The 18,927-nt window shown below is 38.8% G+C and overlaps 1 protein-coding gene across 2 annotated transcripts in view; it reads right to left on the bottom strand.

Annotated features, from left to right (window-relative positions):
- ipo13b (importin 13b) overlaps window positions 1-16,191 on the bottom strand; it is a 60,850-nt gene extending 44,659 nt beyond the window's left edge. The window contains exon 1 of one of the 2 annotated variants that reach the window (XR_007440043.1): window positions 15,534-16,191. Coding sequence is in view for 1 of the 2 variants with exons in the window: in XM_022664690.2 (XP_022520411.1) it covers window positions 15,534-15,605 (72 nt within the window). In the remaining variant the exon portion in view is untranslated. The remainder of the gene's footprint in view (window positions 1-15,533) is intronic. The other variant, XM_022664690.2, reaches the window with a different exon arrangement.
- Between the last annotated feature and the right edge of the window lie 2,736 nt (window positions 16,192-18,927).

Raw genomic sequence — 18,927 nt, 5'->3', positions numbered from 1 at the left:
AACCACCCAGTTCAAAAACGGACAACCTAATCTTTTATTTGTAATACCTGTGTACACAACACTTCCTTCTCTTACACATCACCATCACACAGGGGTCATTATCTTCATATATATATATATATATATATATATATATATATATATATATATATATATATATATATATATATATATATATATATATATATATATACACATACACACTCTCTAAACTCTTTCTTATAACACATTGCTGCTCAAAATGCAAGGTTACTATGACAACTCTCACTTCGACACTTGTACGACAACGCCGGTGTCAATCCTGAACGACTGTGGTCCACTGACAGGAAGACTGACGAACGCAGCCCAGCCCGTTTGCTGTAAAGGAAGGCTGTGTGTGTCTGAGATGAGAGATGCTCGGCGATGACTCACTCCGTCCTTGTGTTCTGCTCCGCTCACCCGGTCATTAATCACAGCGGCTCCCCGCAGACTGCACGGGTGACGGCCAGACCATTACACGCATTATTCCCTCTCTTCTCTTCCACAGCTAGCACATTTGATTTTATTTCCCTGCTAAACTCACATTCCACGTCTTCTGACGCCACTTGTTGGTGGTGATGTTTGGATGTCTTTTAACACAAGAGACTTAAATAATTTCAGATTAATTTCAACAAGAGCAACAGATTCCTGAGCTGAAGGAGCTCAAATAATCAAAAACACAAAAAAAGATGAAAGCTTTAGGGTTTCACTCCAAATGTCCATGCACCTGCCAAGCTAACTGCTCAAAGTGATGGAATGAAAAACGGCACTAATCTGGTCACAGTTAAATATTAAGAGTTCAGTAAATAAACTGAATATAGCGTAAGCATCCAAAACAGTTGTGCCCAATTGTTATGACTACTGATGAATTCTAATTATGACTAAAGCCAGTCTACTAAGAAAAGCATTTAGGGACGTGGTATTGGCTAAAATTTCTCTCTTTTTTTTGAATGTCGGAATGGAGCATGTGCCTAGATTTGGCAGATATTTCAAACTGATACTTGCTGTCGTTTTTATTGTATGCTGAAAAAGGAGCAAGCAATGCTGGCTGCATAACTACAATTGGTCAACACTTGCATGCTACTTTATAATTCATTGAATTAACTTAATTTTTGTTTATTTCTATTAATTTCAATAGATCAAAAGGTTTTATTTTGAAGTGCTTAAAGCAGTAACAAATATATGTAAGTAGCAGTTATCTAAATAAATGTAAAACCAAAAAAAAGGTGAAAAATTCTCAGGAGACATTTCATTTTATTATTTGCACACAGTTGGTTGAAAGCTAAAATGTAAGGCAAATGTAAACTAATGTAATGTGTCTAATCTCTCTGTAAATTAGAAAATGACAGTAGCTACTTTAGGAGAATATGGAACTGAGGCTAAATAGGCTAAAACCTAATGCAAGACCAACCAAAACAAACACTGATATGGTTGTCCAACATGAGGAAGCCTCTAAAGTGGCTAAAAGCTCTAACTAGTTGGACTGTTGGACAAAGTGAACATTCCAAAGCAGGCATTGATGTTGATATATAGCACAAGGATCACAAGCTCACCATGCCAACTGGACACAAAGATAATCCAGAGAGGACAGCCACTTTTTGTCTTGTTACAGAGCCAAGCTATCCTATATATCTGCTGCTTTTGCAGGCTTTCTCTGTGATAAACCATAGTCCAGCATAAAATAAAACATATTGTTAACTTCTGAGGCAACATTACAGTGGCTCAAATCAGATTTAAAAATCTGAGCATTTTTATTTTACCACAACCAAAGTCAATTAAACCTAAATAATAAATAAATGCATTAAATATGCAACTTCATAAAACAAACATTTTTTTTCCATTATACCAAATTTAATTATTTCTATACATAAATAGCTTGCCTGGAGAGTTCCATGGGCAAAGCCCAACTGTCCAAGGATTTACTGACGTGCCCATCGTTATTTTTGAACTCTGCAGAGATCAGTAGAGGCCAGCTGAGAGAATTCCGAGCCTCAAGCAGTCTGTCTGTAACTCGCTTAAGTAGTCTTACAGCCCATAGGGACATGATGAGTGCTGTGACAAGTGTATCTTCTGGATCAGACAGCTGCTGAGTTAAAGATGCATGATACAAAGCCAGAGAGAGCCTTTAACCTGCTGCTGTAAAGTTCTATTCATAAGTTCAAGTACAAGGTTCTCCAGTCAATGAGCAAGCAAAAAGTGGGACCTCTAATAGATAAGTTCTAATCTTCATTCAGGTCAGAAAATAAATAAATAACCACTCTACTTCCACAACAAACACCGCTGCAACTGTTAACCCAATGACCATTATTTTTACCACCAGGGTCACTTCCCTGACACCCACCAAAACTACTATTACCACCATCACTAGCACCAACACTACTACTACCAATTCTACCCACAGCCTACAGTACAACTACCATAACAAACACAACTACTACCACCAACAATACCATCACAACCACCAACTCCCACCATCACCACTGCATAAAACACAAAACACCATCACTACTACCATCATCGCCTGCGCTAACACCACAATACCGTTACTACTACTACCACCACCACCATCACCACTGCTACCAACACAACCACCAACAGTACCACTACCACCAATAGTATTAGTACTAACAGTCCTATTACTACCACTTCCCCAACACAACCACCAACAGTACTTCTACTACCATCATTACTACCAATACAACCACCAAGAGTACTAATACTACCATTGCCACTGCTACCAACACAACCACCAACACTACTACTACCAATTCTAACAGCCAACCGTTCAACCACCACTACCAACACAACCACCAACACCAACAGTACTACTACTACCACCAACAGTACCAACACAACCACCAACTCCCACCATCACCACTGCTTAAAACACAAAACACCATCACTACTACCATCATCGCCTGCGCTAACACCACAATACCGTTACTACTACTACCACCACCATCACCACTGCTACCAACACAACCACCAACAGTACCACTACCACCAATAGTATTAGTACTAACAGTCCTATTACTACCACTTCCCCAACACAACCACCAACAGTACTTCTACTACCATCATTACTACCAATACAACCACCAAGAGTACTAATACTACCATTGCCACTGCTACCAACACAACCACCAACACTACTACTACCAATTCTAACAGCCAACCGTTCAACCACCACCACTACCAACACAACCACCAACACCAACAGTACTACTACTACCACCAACAGTACCAACACAACCACTAACAGTACTACTACCAACTCTAACCACAGCCAACAGTACAAACACCACCACTACAAACAACTACCAACAACAGCACTACCACCACAATCACCAATACCAACACAACCACCAGCACATCACCTGTGCTACCACCACAATAACTACTACTACCACCATTGCCACTGCTACCAACACAACCATCATCACTACTACTACCACCAATAGAATTAGTACTAACAGTCCTATTACTACCACCAACTTGGTAGTAGTACTATTACTTTCACCACCACTACCAACACAACCACCAACAGTACTAATGTTGCCAATGTGACCAACACAACCACCACAGTTTTACTACTTCCACAGCCACTCAGACAAAACTACCCTAGTATTACTACTTCCACAGCCACTACCAAAACAACTACCACAGTATTACTACTTCCACAGCCACTACCAAAACAACAACAAACAGCACTACTACATCAACTTTTACCACTGCTGTTTGTGCCAACACTACTGTTTAATATGGGACAATCAGTACAAGTATTTGACACAAATTTATACGCTGCTTTTTTCAGCATGAGCCCAATAGAGTAGAATTTTTTTTTTTCCTTACAAATGTATCTGCAACTTAAGGTTTTTTTTATTAGCAATGGAAAACAGTACAAAAACAAAATTCCTTTAGTCTTGATGTATATAAAAGCCTCATTATATCTGTATATTTTATTTGATCTCTGCTTTCTTATAGATCTTTAACAGCAGATTTTCACTACCTTACAATGGACGGATATGAACCAATTATGACCTTTAAAGCCTTATGAGCTTCAGCTCAGTTACATGGTGGTTCTCTGCCTCCGGAAATCTGATTTCACACCGTTCTTTAATAAAATCACTAGGCTTCAGCGTGGGTTAGTGTGCATCAGTAAATGAAGAAATTACGATGTGTCTGTTGACAGCAGAGGAAAAAAGCAGGTTGCCACTGACTACGACTTCCAGCACACACTGTACATAATATAATTAATGAAGCTTAAGCCCACAGTGATGCTGAAACAGCAACTTCTGCAACATGTATAAAATGCCCTTCCTACAACAAAACAGGGAAGTAGGACACAATCCATTTATCTCCTATGATCACTACTATTGTCCAAAGCCTCACCCAGAGACTTTTTTTTTTTACTAAAATGAGAGACAATAACAAATCACCCAAATGAAACTCAATCACGTCATCTGATGAGTGTTGACTACATTTTGATGAGCAGTAAGTACATCACAAATACAGAGATCATTTTATACACTCAATATATGATACTGGAAACAGTAGGACATTGGAGAGTTGCTGGAATTGACAAAAAAAATCAATGAACTAAACGAGCACTGCTGAAAGCAAATTAAGGTTTAGTTTAGAGGTGCTATGACACCTAAATAACAAAACTCCAGTCACCTTGCTAAAATGCTTTTTCAGTACAGCATCAATAAAATATTGCCCAAATATACAATCAGGGATTCCCAAAACGCTTTATAGATGGGGCAGCCACCTTGACAACAAATACCCCCCACTTGAGAAGGAGAATAGAAATGTTCTTGCAAAATGTTGTTACCTCGCACATTAAACTGCACAATTTTTTTAAACAACTTTCTGAAATTATACAAGACTAGATGTGTTCTTGCACATTATTTTGTTACTCTGCATTTTGTTGTTGCACTGTAACTGCTTTGTTTATTTATAAGCAGTATATGAAGATACTAGCTATTGCCTTGTATATTAGTTTGATTAAATATTTTATACAAACCTAAAAGTTTTCTTGTCCTTTCTTGTCCTCTGTATTCAGCCAGTTAACCAGACAATTAAACTAATAAAACTTCCAACTACAACCCCTGACTCAGCCAATTACAGTTTACTCTAACAGCAATCAAATGCACTTGTAACCCTAGGATGGTTTACGTTAAGCTAAAGCTAATTAATCATAAAGTAAAGGCAAGCTTAATTATTTACAGAAATGCTGGCAACTAACCACCCACACTATAGCCAATAGGCCACTGCACTGGGGACGCATAGTGCACATTCAAATCGATCTAGACTGTACAATACTAATCAAAAATATTATATATGTTGTTTCAGCATTGTTACTACAACGTGCATGTGCACATACACATACAAAAGTAATACATACACTGTTATCATTTTATATTAAATATCCAACAAAGATACTTTAAATCTGCCCAATATTGTTTATCCCTGTATTTTTTTTTTAAAAATGCAATACATACTGCAGAAACACTGCAATGTCATTTTTTTTCCAATATACTTCAATCTTAGTTAATCTATTTTTATGAAACTAGATATCTAAGTTATATGTAAAAACATATTCAAACTGCCTCTTTCTCTCTGCACTGTCCAGAGCAAAAAATTATCCCTGGCCAGGACAGCATCTGACCATTCACTACCAGCCACATTGCCTGACTATCACATCCTTTTAAACAATACACAATACGACCATCTGAGCCACAGATACAGAGCCACATAGTCCCACACAAAGCTCATTGTGAGAGTGGAAAAAAAGACAGGAGAAAGGACCTCTGCAGAAATACAACGGAAAAGCAGGACTAAGACGACATGAGGAAGTTAGTTTTTTCACAGCCCAAGTCAGAAAACTGGGAATTTCCTTTAAAAAGTCCTTTATATAGATGTAAACTCAAGTAGAGCTGGTCGATATGGTAAATATAGCATATTATGATATTCAAAAACATTTTTACAAATGCAATAAATGTAATTGCAGTCAAGATGCGTCAGTGTTGGCAGATCCTGAGCACAGTTCTTGACTAACTTTTTTTTTTTTTTTTTTTTTTTTTTTACAACTGTTCACATTTTTTTTCCTTTAACATTATTATTGTGTTTGTTTATGTATAAAAAAAACACAGTTCCACAAACAAGTGCCGCAGTTTCCCTGCTTACCATTGCCACTTTTGAAGCTCCACAGTTGACTGACATGGTGATTCACCAACCACATTTATTATCTTTAGTGGCTTTCACACTAATGTCATGTACACAATCCTCTTCTGGCAGTGTTACCAGCAAGCTGATTGGCTACATGTAAAAAGATGGGATTTCATCCACTCTTTTTACTGTCCCTGGGACAGTGGGATAGTGTTAGTCTGGAGCCCTGGTAAAATGCATCATGTTGGTGCTTGAGTATCATGACACTGACCAAATTATGTCAGAGATTTCAAAACCTCAGGAAACTGTGCAAATGCCACGCTGTCTTTGTTTACTTCATTCAAAAACAGATGACACAAAGATAAGATGTTTCACACCGTTTCAGTGGATGCTAATGAATGTGTTCCTATGACACAGTTTCTGAATCTGATTAGTTGACTGTAGGGTTGCAGCGGTAACCGGTTTCACGGTATACCGTGGTATTAAAATGCACGGTTATCATACCGTGTGTGTTTGCTTATTACCGGTAAAAAGCAAGCCAGCGGAGAAAGTCACCCGCGCATGCGCAACTCTGCTCCGCTTCAGCTACTCAGCACACAGTGGTGAGAATGGCAGAAAGTGCATCAGACTAGAGCTTAGATTCTCTGCCCGAACCAGACCTGACCCGAGGACCGACCCGAAATCGGGTCCGTTCGGGCCGAGATTTCCCACCACATTCCTCGGGCCGGGTCGGGTTGGGCTCCAGATGTAGGCATCTGTTTTTTAATTATATATTTTATTTTTAAATAAAGCTCTGGTGTGATAATCACAATGTTAATGCTAAGTAACCAATTATTATTGTTAATGAAAACGAACCAAATAACGAAAACTGAAAGTGAAACTTAACTAACTTATGTATAAGCGCTGTTTTCACTCCCGCAGTTCTACAGCGGGAGGTGTTGTGCCGATTCTGTCCGCGAAGCGGGAGTCGGATTGAGCAGGGAGTCGGATTCGGCATAACAGCGGCAGCGCGGCTGCACCTCGCGGTCCGCGGTGTTAGTTGTAAGCGCTCGCGCTAGCCGCAAAATACGACAGAAAACACTGAGAAACTGCAGAATTATGAATTGGACTAAAATGAGCACGAGGAGATAAAAGAGAACCTTTACCTGTGAGTAGCTCACATCAGAACACGCAAATCTCTCTCTCTCTCTCTGTGTCTCTCTCTCGCACGTGAACTTCTCCGCACTGTGTTTAGCTGTTCTTAAAAATCATTTTTATTAAATAATAGTTCTATGCTTCTATGTTAGTGTTAATTAACATAATTCTGATCATATTTCGCTCATTCAAACAGCCTGAAAACAGACTTGTAATCTTGTAATCAACAAGCTTGTAATCAATGTGGCCGTAGTCACAGCTAAAGGAGGAAATACATCAAACCTGTTCTCCCATCTCCGAGAACACCACCCCGCTGTGCAGCGCAAAGTATGTGTTCAGTTTATAATTTTACCTAAATAACCTAAATAAAACTTCTTTGTAGTCGTGCACAACCCATGCGGTAAGCGCCCGCAAAAGCGCTGAGTTATCCGAAATTTGGGCACGCAGGTACAGGCGTGAAGTGCGTGCTACGATGGATTCACGTGTGTCCGTGTAAAGGTCCTGGCCGGACTGGATGTGAAAGACGCCATTCATTTACATGCGTTAATTTTCAAATTCTGACGTGCCTGTTTTTCATATGTTGAAGGTTTTAAGGTGTGAAAGCCTTAAAACAGAAATCTCTATTGTGAGGATCATGTCAGAAATAAATCCCCTCTTTCTGCAGTATCTGGTTATATACCAACTTTTTTTATATATATATACACTTTTAATGCCCTGATGGTGTAGTTTCTACAATAAATAGTTAATTGAACAAAAAACCTTTGTTGTAATTTCTTTAAGGGTCAGTTTAATAATATATGTAACAAACTGTGATACCGTGATAACCGTGATACCGCGGTATTTTCCGAGACGGTTATCATACCGTGAAAATCTCATACCGTTGCAACCCTAGTTGACTGATCTCGTTACTTCTGACTGCTGGTCACTTTCAGAGCAGAAGCGCATTATGCTTGTCCCTGGAAAAGCAAACTGGCATGTGAAACAAACAAAGATGATGCTGTGGGTTGCAGCATAAGAGCCATCCAGCCCGCTCCTCAGTTCTTCGCCTGAAGCTCAGTCATTTCCTCAATCACTTCGCCACCCCCGCACCACTCTCTTTTTGATCTTTCCATTTTTCAAAGCCCAGACTGCATGCCAACTGTCATCCATGAAAAGCCATTAGCCATGCATGAGCTTCCTCTCTGTGAACTACAAACCCCATCTTCTTCTTTATGCCATTCATGAAATCATGACTTACATCACAATTTTAAGCCCCATGCTCACTTATTGCGTCAGGCACAGATACCCTTCCCACTGTCTTTCTTCTGCTCCATTTGATCCACAGTTTTATTTCAGCTGTTCTGTTGCTTGCTACCTTGCCCAACCCCCTCCTCTATTCTCTCACTGTGTCTGCCCCAGAGTCAAAGACTGCACCTGGCAACAGCCAGACACAACCTGCAACAAGAGATGTAGTTAGAGACACACACACACACACACACTAGACAGACAAAACATTTCACACTCCACAAGCCCAGAGCAGGAGTTTGACAACATAACTGGTATTTTTTTTTTTTTTAAGGTCATGCTGGCATGACATCAGAGATGCAAGAGGAAGCGGGAAATCAATGATAGACAAAGAAGTAATACTAATATGAAACCAGTCCTCTGTTTAGGTACTCATGTTACATAGCAGCAAAACACTTCATAGGGCTGTGCGTTGCCAAGAACTTGGCGATATGATACACTTCACTAGGGCTGCCACGATTAGTCGACTAGTCACGATTATGTCGACTATTAAAATAGTCGACGACTAATTTAATAGTCGATTAGTCGTTTTTTTTTTTTTTTCTTTGTTTTTCTCTCCAAACTGCTGCGACTGCCTTTCTGTCCTGGACGCACATGCGCAGTAGTGGAAACCGGGGTAGGTAGTGGATGACATCTCAGGACATTATACAGACAGGCTCTGGTTTCATGGCTACCCCGCTACAGAACTCAAAAGTGTGGGATCACCAAGAAAATAAAAGTGAAACGCGTGCAATGCAATATCTGCAATGAAGAACTTGCCTTCCTCGGCAGCACAACCGCGATGCACGAGCACCTGAAAAGGAGGCATGTTGTGGCTGATTAAATGACGAAGAAGCTAAATTGCTATTTAGCTGCTAAAATTAGCGTAAACAGAGCGTTAACTTAGTACTTAACTTACTCATCTTGATAGCTTTAAAACAGAGGTCACTAATAGGCGGACCGCGATCCGGATCCGGACCCAGACGTTGTCACAAATGCCGTCCCAAACCGATAAACTACAGAGAAGGATTTCATTCTGACAGTGGCTTCTGTTTTCAGTGCTTTTCGGTGCAGTAAACTCACAGATCACTCATGTGTGGTGTAAAATCACCAAACGCTCTCCTCTGCCAATCAGATCTGTGCAGACCGCTGCCCTGTGTACGGTAATGTACACAATATCTGGACAGAGAGGCATTTTTTATTAATATACTTTTTTTTCATAATAGTTCAAACAACCTCACGGTTGAGATGTTTCATAAATGCCAGTGCCTTATCCTTATTTTACACAGTTGTTTACACTTTATGCTAAACAGTAAAATAATTGTCTGTTACAACAAGCTGCATATTTCATTAAAGGTTTAATGAACTATGATTTTAATTGTTTTTATTTTTAGTTAGCATATAGATGAAATCTAATGTTGGTTGTATAATAGCAGCTGCATTCTATTGTGATAAACTGTGTTTTATATTCAATTAACGTATGATCCGATTAGTCGACTAATCATAAAAAATAATCGGTGATTAGTCGACTATAAAAATAATCGTTTGTGGCAGCCCTACACTTCACCATACAAGACTCATAATTAAATACATCACAATACTGCGATACTGTGAGCAAGGAAATATATTGCAAATTTTTAAAAATCGAATATTATGAAAGATAAAAATCTATTAAATGTATAAAATCTGAAACAGTGAGATCTAAATTACAACACTGCTAACTAGCAGTTAGGGGTTAACACTAAATAAACCATTGTCTGCCATTAATCTAAAACAATCCATACTGTGTTTTTGAAAATCGATACAGTATTGTAAAACAAAATATCACAATACTTTGATATTATATAAACCCTTTTGGGAGGATTTTTGTGAATTATTTACAAAGGCTATGATTCTTTATAAAGTGCTCTGCCATTATGTTGTGGGGTGTTCTCCTTGTATTCGTTGGTCGTAGTACCTAACATAATTCCAAGGACAATCGGTAAACTTTTGACGGGGTCATTGGCCTAAGGCTCACTGTTGAGATCTATAAAAGCCACAGCTTTTATCCAGTAATTAGCTTAAAGGATGCACAATTACCGCCACCAAAACTAGCTAGAAAGCTGGAGATAACATAATAAAACTATCCATTTTCACGATTATGTGTCGACTCTGAGCTACACAGTTCATGTCTGCATGGGAATTCTCTGGCTCTCTCAGCTGGTACTTGGATTTGGACAGCATTTTAATCGTGTCTGATTTAAGGTAAAGCACATATGTTAAGAGACAATGCAGAACATTACAGATGCCCTGCACAGTGACACATTACCAAATCTGCAGGAAAAGGATAATGAGGCAGTCAGCCCCACCCATGATCGGTTTGGGCAATCAGACAGTCAAGCTGATAAATGTCCAGTGCCCGGAATAGTCACACAAAAAAAACTGATTGGTCGATTTCTAATTAACAGCAAAACAATTATTTTCCCCCACATAAAAAGCACACTTCTGACCATCCATCTTCCTCTTAATTACATTCCAGAGGTTTTCGATGGGGTTCAAGTCTGGAGATTGGGTGGTCCTTCATCCACACCTAGCTGTGTGGCATGGAGCATTATCCTGCTGTGTAAACCAGTCCTTACAGTAAGGGAACATTGCAAGAGCAGAAGGAAGCAAGTTTTCTTCCAGGGTAACCTTGTATGTGGCTTGATTTATGCGTCCTTTGTATGTCCTTTGAATCTGCTAAATTACAGCCTTGCTTAAGCATCCCCACATCATCATCGATCCTCCACCAAATGTCACAGTGTTACTGTGGCTACAGGTCTCCATCTAATCATTAGAGAACAAGGTGTTGAGAAAAGCTGAAAATTTAACTCATCTGAGAAGATGATTTTATGCCAGTCCTCTTCTGTCTAATCCTTGCAAAATCTTTTGCAAACTTCAGCCTCGTTCTTCTTCACTTTTCATTGATGAATGAGTTGCTCTAGCTTTTCATGACTTGAGCTCTGCCTCTAGGAGCCTGTAACGACCTATTATTTCTGTGCACTTCACCCCACCTGCTATTTGCTATTCTTTTTACAGGTCACTTAATATCATCACGCAGTTACTTATTGAGATTTGAATAAGTTATTGGAAAACGGATGGTCACAAGCTACGAAACTGCTTGAATTGTTTGTGCAAGGAGTGGCATAAGGTCAACCAAAAGCATTATAAAATGTTGAAGAACATGCAAAGATGCATGTCATCTGTGTTTAAAAATCAGGGTTATTCCACCAAATATTGATTTCTGAACTCATCCTGAGTTAAAACATTAGTTTCTCAAAAAAAAAATCATATGTTCTTTTTGCATTATATGAGGTCTAAAAGCACCGCATCCTTTTGTTATTTTCTCATTTTCTGCAAATAAATGCTCTAAATGACTATTTTATTTGGAATTTAAGAGAAATGTACAAAAAATAATGTTCATTTGTACTCAAACATATACCTATAAATTGTAAAATCAGAGAAAGTAATAATTTTGAAGTGATCTTATAATCTATTTTTAGAGCTCTATATTTTTTTAAATCACTGAACACACATATATATTTTATAATCATGGCTACAAAAATCATCGGCTCAGAACCCCAAAAGGCCACTGATTTTTATCACTCTGCATCCCTGCATTAGGGATGCTCAAATGTAGGCAGAGTAGACATAGTCAATTTACAGCATTAACATTTAATATTTAATATTTATCTTTGATGATTTAATTGCATTCAGGGACAGAATGTTAAATAATTACCACCCTGTCTTATCCCTAACTCACCAACTCATTCCAAAGTTACTAAATGAAGCACCATCATTCCATTCCATTGTCAACACTTTATAGGGACTAAACAAGCTGCGTGTGCACTTGTGTACACAAATATATTAGTCTGACAAGGGGATGAAGCTATGCAGGTACAACTGGATTTGTGGTATGCAATGGTTAGTACCTACAAAAGTTGGTCTGAGAAAGGGCAAAGTTTAAAGACAGAGACAGGGTCACGGGTGCTAAAAGCACATAGACATGCATAAGACGTAAAGGCTGGTCTGTTTTGCTCAATTACCGGTACACAACACGAATGAAAATGTTAAACAAGCCCAGAATACAAGGGGGGAACTGCACAATATTGTTCAAGTGATTTTAAGACTACGGCTGATGTGATGGATTTAGACACTATGGTAGAGGAGCATCTACAAATAGGGTAAAGTAAGGCATGAAGAACACATTTCTGACATGTTCTATGGCAGTGGTTCTCAAACTGTGGTACGTGTACCACTGAAGGTACACGTAGCACGCCAAGGTGGTACAACATCAAATAAATGTTTGTAATTAAAAAGAAAAAGACTAAAAAGAAAAGTGTAGGCATGTACCAGGAATGTGCAAATCTCTGGGACTTAAGAACTGGCATGGTTTCATTGGTGACAATGACATATCACTTTCAGATAATAACATAATTTACTTCTAATGTCATGAACTTTAAAATAAAAGTCATTTTGCAGCATTTCCATAAAAAAGTATAGTATAAACTTCAATAGCATTAATTTATTGTTTTACACTGACATCAGGATACTCAGCAGATTTATTACGTATTTTTTTCCTATTTCTTTCACCCCTAGTTTGCTCATATATGATCCTGTGGATGACTTTTAAGGTGGTCCTTTGACTCTTTTGTTTGGTTGTGGGTGGTATATGATCTAAAATGTTTAAGAGCCAATGTTTTCCACTCTACCTCTCTTAAATTCTCTCAGAGTCTGAGAATTTGAAATACTATTCAATCATGCCAAACTTTCTCAAGACAGTTCACAAGTGAGGAGGTCTAAACCACACACAGCCTGTGAGCAAAATAAAATCACAAATTATAATCTGCTATTTACAAAAAAACTCAGACACATGTCTGCATAATTAGAGCGACTGAGCTACAGCTCATCCCTGGCTGTCATACTGTGACAAGTAACCATAGATTAAAAATTCTGTCAATCATGTCTTTGAATGTGGGTGTTTCAGTGCATTGTAATACAAGACAAAACAAAGCACTTAAATATGGACTGCACTTAACAGTAAGAGTCCAGTAAATTATGTGTTTTAACAGACAGTGGCACATGGAGAGCACAGTGTACTGTGTAAGGAAAGCTTCTCTCCTGTCATGGTACATTATGTTCTGGACACTCTGACAACAGCATCTGGTTCTGAAACACGGTATTACTAGTGTGGTTGAACCATGTATATACAATGGCATAGAAAACTACCTGACTGGAATTAAAATCTTTTAATAGCACCAGCAGATATTAATCAACGATTAATGACTAGATATTAATCAGATACATTTGCTTCTGCCTAGCCCAGATGGTGGCATAAAATTAATGGTTGGTGACTCAGTCAAGCAACACTGGCTGCATGAGAAAACTGAAACTGAGTTCTCAGCTATGTAATATACAGGAATTTAATTTAGAAAATAAATATGTTAGTCAGCTCTATGATGTAACTTAAGGTGTAAACTTTAGATCGTACAGGGCAAATTAAAAAATTGTCTAAACTGCGGACCTTACTGCACAGTCTCCAATGACCAAGTCTTAATAATGTTTCTGTTCTTTCTCAGTCTCCATAGCTGCCATAAATCTAGCTTTCTCTTGATCTCATCAACTGACTGTAGTTAGAACACAGCAACCACATCTGGCACTCATAACCCTCATACAGGTTAGCAAAGCATGTCGATACACAAAGAAATACTAAGTCAACTAGCTGACCAACACTTTGGCTTCCTTTGTGAATATTACTGTTACAACCTCAAATATTCCTATAATAATGCATCATTGAAATCAAACATCAAAAATGTTTTTGCCATAACATCCACCCTTTTACACACCGTTTACACAACATGACTAATCTATCTATAAACTATATGAGCAGTATTACTACTCTGCTCATCTGAACACGTTGGTCCACGAACGGTCCTGACAGAACTGGACAACCAATCTGGTTGGTACCAGGCTGGTAGACAAGCTAATCAGCTTTAATAGTTATAACACTCCAATGAAAACACAACCTATAACCTAGAGCTAAACTGGTCAACCGGCTGGACCAGCTTGAGTTGGCTGCTGTTATTGTTCTTAGCTGGAAATAATAAATGGTTTATAATGTAGTAGTTCACTGTAACAAGGGGGTTTAAGCATATTGAACTTCTCCTAGTAATAACAGATAGCTAGCTAAGCTAACTAACTAGTTAGCTACTATACTCAAATTCAGGTTTGAGATTTAATAACTGAGTAAACTCGTCTGATTCGTGTCTACCTAGTTATACAGCTCTGGAAAAAATAAGAGCCCACTTCAGTTTCTGAATCAGTTTCTCTGATTTTGCTATTTATAGGTAATTGTTTGAGTAAAATGAACATTGAAGTTTTATTCTATAAACTACTGACAACATTTATCTCAAATCCAAAATATAAATATTGTCATTTAGAGCATTTATTTGCAGAAAATGAGAAATGTCTAAAATAACAAAAAAAGATGCAGAGCTTTCAGACCTTAAATGATGCAAAGAAAACAAGTTCATATTCATAAAGTTTTAAGAGTTCAGAAATCAATATTTGGTGGAATAACCCTCATTTTTGATCACAGTTTTCATGCACTTGGCATGTTCTCCTCCTCCAGTCTTACACACTGCTTTTGGATAACTTTATGCCACTCCTAGTGCATAAATTCAAGCAGATCAGCTTGGTTTGATGGTTTGTGATCATCCATCTTCCTCTTGATTATATTGCAGAAGCTTTCAATTAGGTAAAATCACAGAAGCTCAATTTTTAAGTGGTCTCTTATTTTTTCCAGAACTGTATATGCTGGAAAACCAGAGCTATGTTATCTAGCTGAGCTAACTTGTGTGTGTGTTTTAAGCTTCACACAGGAGAACACGGTCTGTTAGAGGCGGTTAGTCGGCTAACCGCTAACCTACCTTCTCCACGTTCTCCACGGTGAAGTCCGCTGTGTCCGCCGGGCTGGCTGCTATCCTCCCCTGCGTGTCCATGCTCTCTGCCGGTCTGACTGTCCGTCAGCGGCCGGGCACACGGGGCGAAGGGGACCGGCGTCCGAGATAATTTCACCACTGTTCACAGCTCTGATTTAACTTGAGTTTAAACCGCCGCTCCTCTCTGTTCACCCTAAAACAAGCCCAGAGAGAGAGCGAGCTGAGCTAACATAACCTAGCTACACCGGAGCCTCCACTAGCGCTAGCGCTGCTTAGCTAAGAAACAACCATGATTTATTCCCTAAACCCCGTCTACACCGCGGCTCTGTGTGAGTCCGGCGTCTACTATTCACATTATAAGACAGTATAGTTTTCTGTAGAGTAGTTAACTAGGTGTAAAACCCTGCCCGTGTCTGTATCTGTCCTCTAACCGGCGAGACGCTCCGGACTAGCTCTCAGTCTCTCTGTGTCTCTCTTTGCTTCCCCGCCCGCTCTCTCCCTCTCTCTCTGCTCACTCTGAACACCGCCTGACCGACTTCACCCTGTCAAACCCGTCAAACACACAGCACAGCTTAAACACACATTATTAACACTACTCCTAAAAAAATCTCCACACTCCATTAGTGAGCGTTAACTAACCCAACACAGAAACAAAGGGCTCCTTAATTTAATATGTGTGCACTAACAATACAACGATACAACGACTACTACTGCTATTCTTGTTTCATTTCTATAACATATAATTCATGTTATATTAAATAATATTTTAATCTTTTACATACATATATCAATACATTAATGTGCTCATACATTTTAAATTATCTTTTAATTTGATGTAGGCAGTGTACATTTTTTTAAAAAGGGGCCTTCGCGCTGCATTCTGGGAAGTGTAGTTTTTTTGTAGAACGTCGCATTTCAAAGACGGGTTCTCGGTTTCTGACGTGCAGTGTAATGGCGTCCCCGTGTGTTTCTGGTGAAAAATTACAAGTCTGTGCTGAGCATCCAAGTGTACATACAGTGGTGCTTGAAAGTCTGTGAACCCCTCAGGACATCATCAGATTTTCACAAATGTACTAAAAGTAGATAAAGCGGAAGTTAAACAAATGAAAAAAATAATAATTATTATATGTCAATTTTAGTGTGGGAAGTTCCATGGCTAAATTGGAGCAGCCTGGTGGCCAATCTTCATTAATGGCAAATTGCAACAGTAAGTTCAAAAGTGGATAAATTGTTGGTGCACATCTTGCTGGTGCATCTGTGACCAAGACAACGAGTCTTTGTGATGTATAAAGAGCCACGGTGTCCAGCATAATGTCAGCAAACCACCAAGAAGGACGGGCCACATCCAACAGGATTAACTGTGGACGCAAGAGGAAGCTGTTTGAAAGGGATGTTCGGGTGCTAACCCAGATTGTATCCAAAAAACATAAAACCACGGCTGCCTAAATCACGGAAGAGTTCAATGTGCACGTCAACTGTCCTGTTTCCACCAGAACTGTCAGTTGGGACAATAAATAATTGTGGTATAAAACCAGGTGTTTCAGTTTTATTGTCCAACCCCTGTACTTGCTCATTAATTTATTAAGGAAACAGATCAAATATAACATTTTTATAATTAGCAAAAGTATGTGAACCTTTAGGATAAGCGGTTAGTTTAAACATGAAATTAGGTGCTCCCAATCAATGGGAGGACAATCGGGTGTGAATGTAAATGGACTACTATAAGAAGAACACTAAACAACTTTTTGGAAGAATTTTTTTTTGGACAGATGAGACCAAAACATAACTTTCTGATTTAAGTTAAATGCATTATGTTTGGAGAAAGGAAAACACTGCATTCCAGCATAAAAATCGCATCCCTCCTGTAAAACATGGTGGTAAGTGTATTATGGTTTGGGCTCGTTTTTGCTGCATGTGGGCCAGGATGGCCTGCCTTCATTGATGGAATAATAAATCCTAAGCACTAGACCCTAAGCACTAAGAGCCGATCTACTAAAGAATGGTTCCAGAAAATAAAGTATTTTAATTCAACCAAAATGTTGTGGAAAAACTTGAAGCGAGAAATTCATGTGAGAAAACCCACCAACATCTCAGAGTTGAAACTTTTCTTTACAGAGGAATGGGCTAAATTCCTCCTAGGTGGTGTGCAGGACTGATCAACAAGTACTAAAAACCTTTAGCCTATTACATTAGCAAATGACATTAAATAAACATTGAATTATTGATGACAGAGGTCAACAAGGTCAGAGAAATAGGCAGACTGGGTGAGCTGATAGAAAGGCAACAAGCTTTCTCGAAAATCCATCTTAAGACCAGCTTCTGCACACAACTGTTTTGGATGGGCTGCATCTTTGATGGTCAAAGTGGTTGACAAGTTGGCTATGCATTCAAAAACCTACTTTATGCTGGTACTATGTGCTTCACATATGTTGCAGCATAATGTTGCATTTGTTTTGGGTCATGCTTGTTCATGCTGGTCATGCTGGTTCAGCATCATGGTCTCACTGATCTTAAAAAAACATCTCTGAATGCACAACACTTTGAACACAGAGACGGATGACAACAGAACATCATTACAAAACACCACTACAGCTCCTATTTTTGTTAGCCAAGAACAGAAAGCTGAGGCTGCGGTGTGCAAGTAACCTTTGAAATCAGTGTTATCACATACTTCATACTGTTTGATTCTGATGGGACTACATGAAGACACTTGCTAAGCAAACCAGCCATTAATAATATTAATTTCACTTAATGTTTCTTATATTGTCTCTCTATTCCTAAAATAATTTTAGGAAATCAAAATGTATATTTTACACAGAACAAGTGTACCATGAACAATTTAAAATGTTTGCAAATGTAGATCAACCAGGTTTACATCAGATGATAAGTTAATCTAAATTTGTCCACCCCTGTCCTGTAGTGATTAAGCTGGGAAAATATGTGTAGTCTTAAAAACATTCAAGTCATGATTTTTTTTATTCATGTTCAAGGCACAGTATTCTGACAATGACCCATACACATCCCATAGTGCATCTCAAGAACTGCTGCTAGAAAATGAAATCCTCATCTCCATAAACGTTGTCAGAGATTTTCCAGGAAAACACTGCACTGATGTTGGTCCTAACACAGTGGACCAACACCAGCAGATGACATGGCTCTCAACCATCACTGACCATCAGTAAATTTACCATTTCATTTGTAAATCATGTGAACAGAGTCTGGAGGAAAAGTGGAGAGACACACAGTCCAAGCTGCTTGAGGTCTTATGTGAAGTTTTCACAGTCAGTGATGGTTTGGAGAGTCATGTCATCTGCTGATGTTGGTCTGTGTGATAACTGTGTTCTATCAAGTCTAAAGTCAGTGCAGTGTTTTCCTGAAAAAT

This window comes from Astyanax mexicanus, chromosome 1 (genome assembly GCF_023375975.1).
Source record: "Astyanax mexicanus isolate ESR-SI-001 chromosome 1, AstMex3_surface, whole genome shotgun sequence".
In the NCBI taxonomy this organism is placed as follows: domain Eukaryota; kingdom Metazoa; phylum Chordata; class Actinopteri; order Characiformes; family Acestrorhamphidae; genus Astyanax; species Astyanax mexicanus.
The sequence above is the reverse complement of the archived record's forward strand: the minus strand, read 5'-3'. Positions and strand labels throughout refer to the sequence as shown.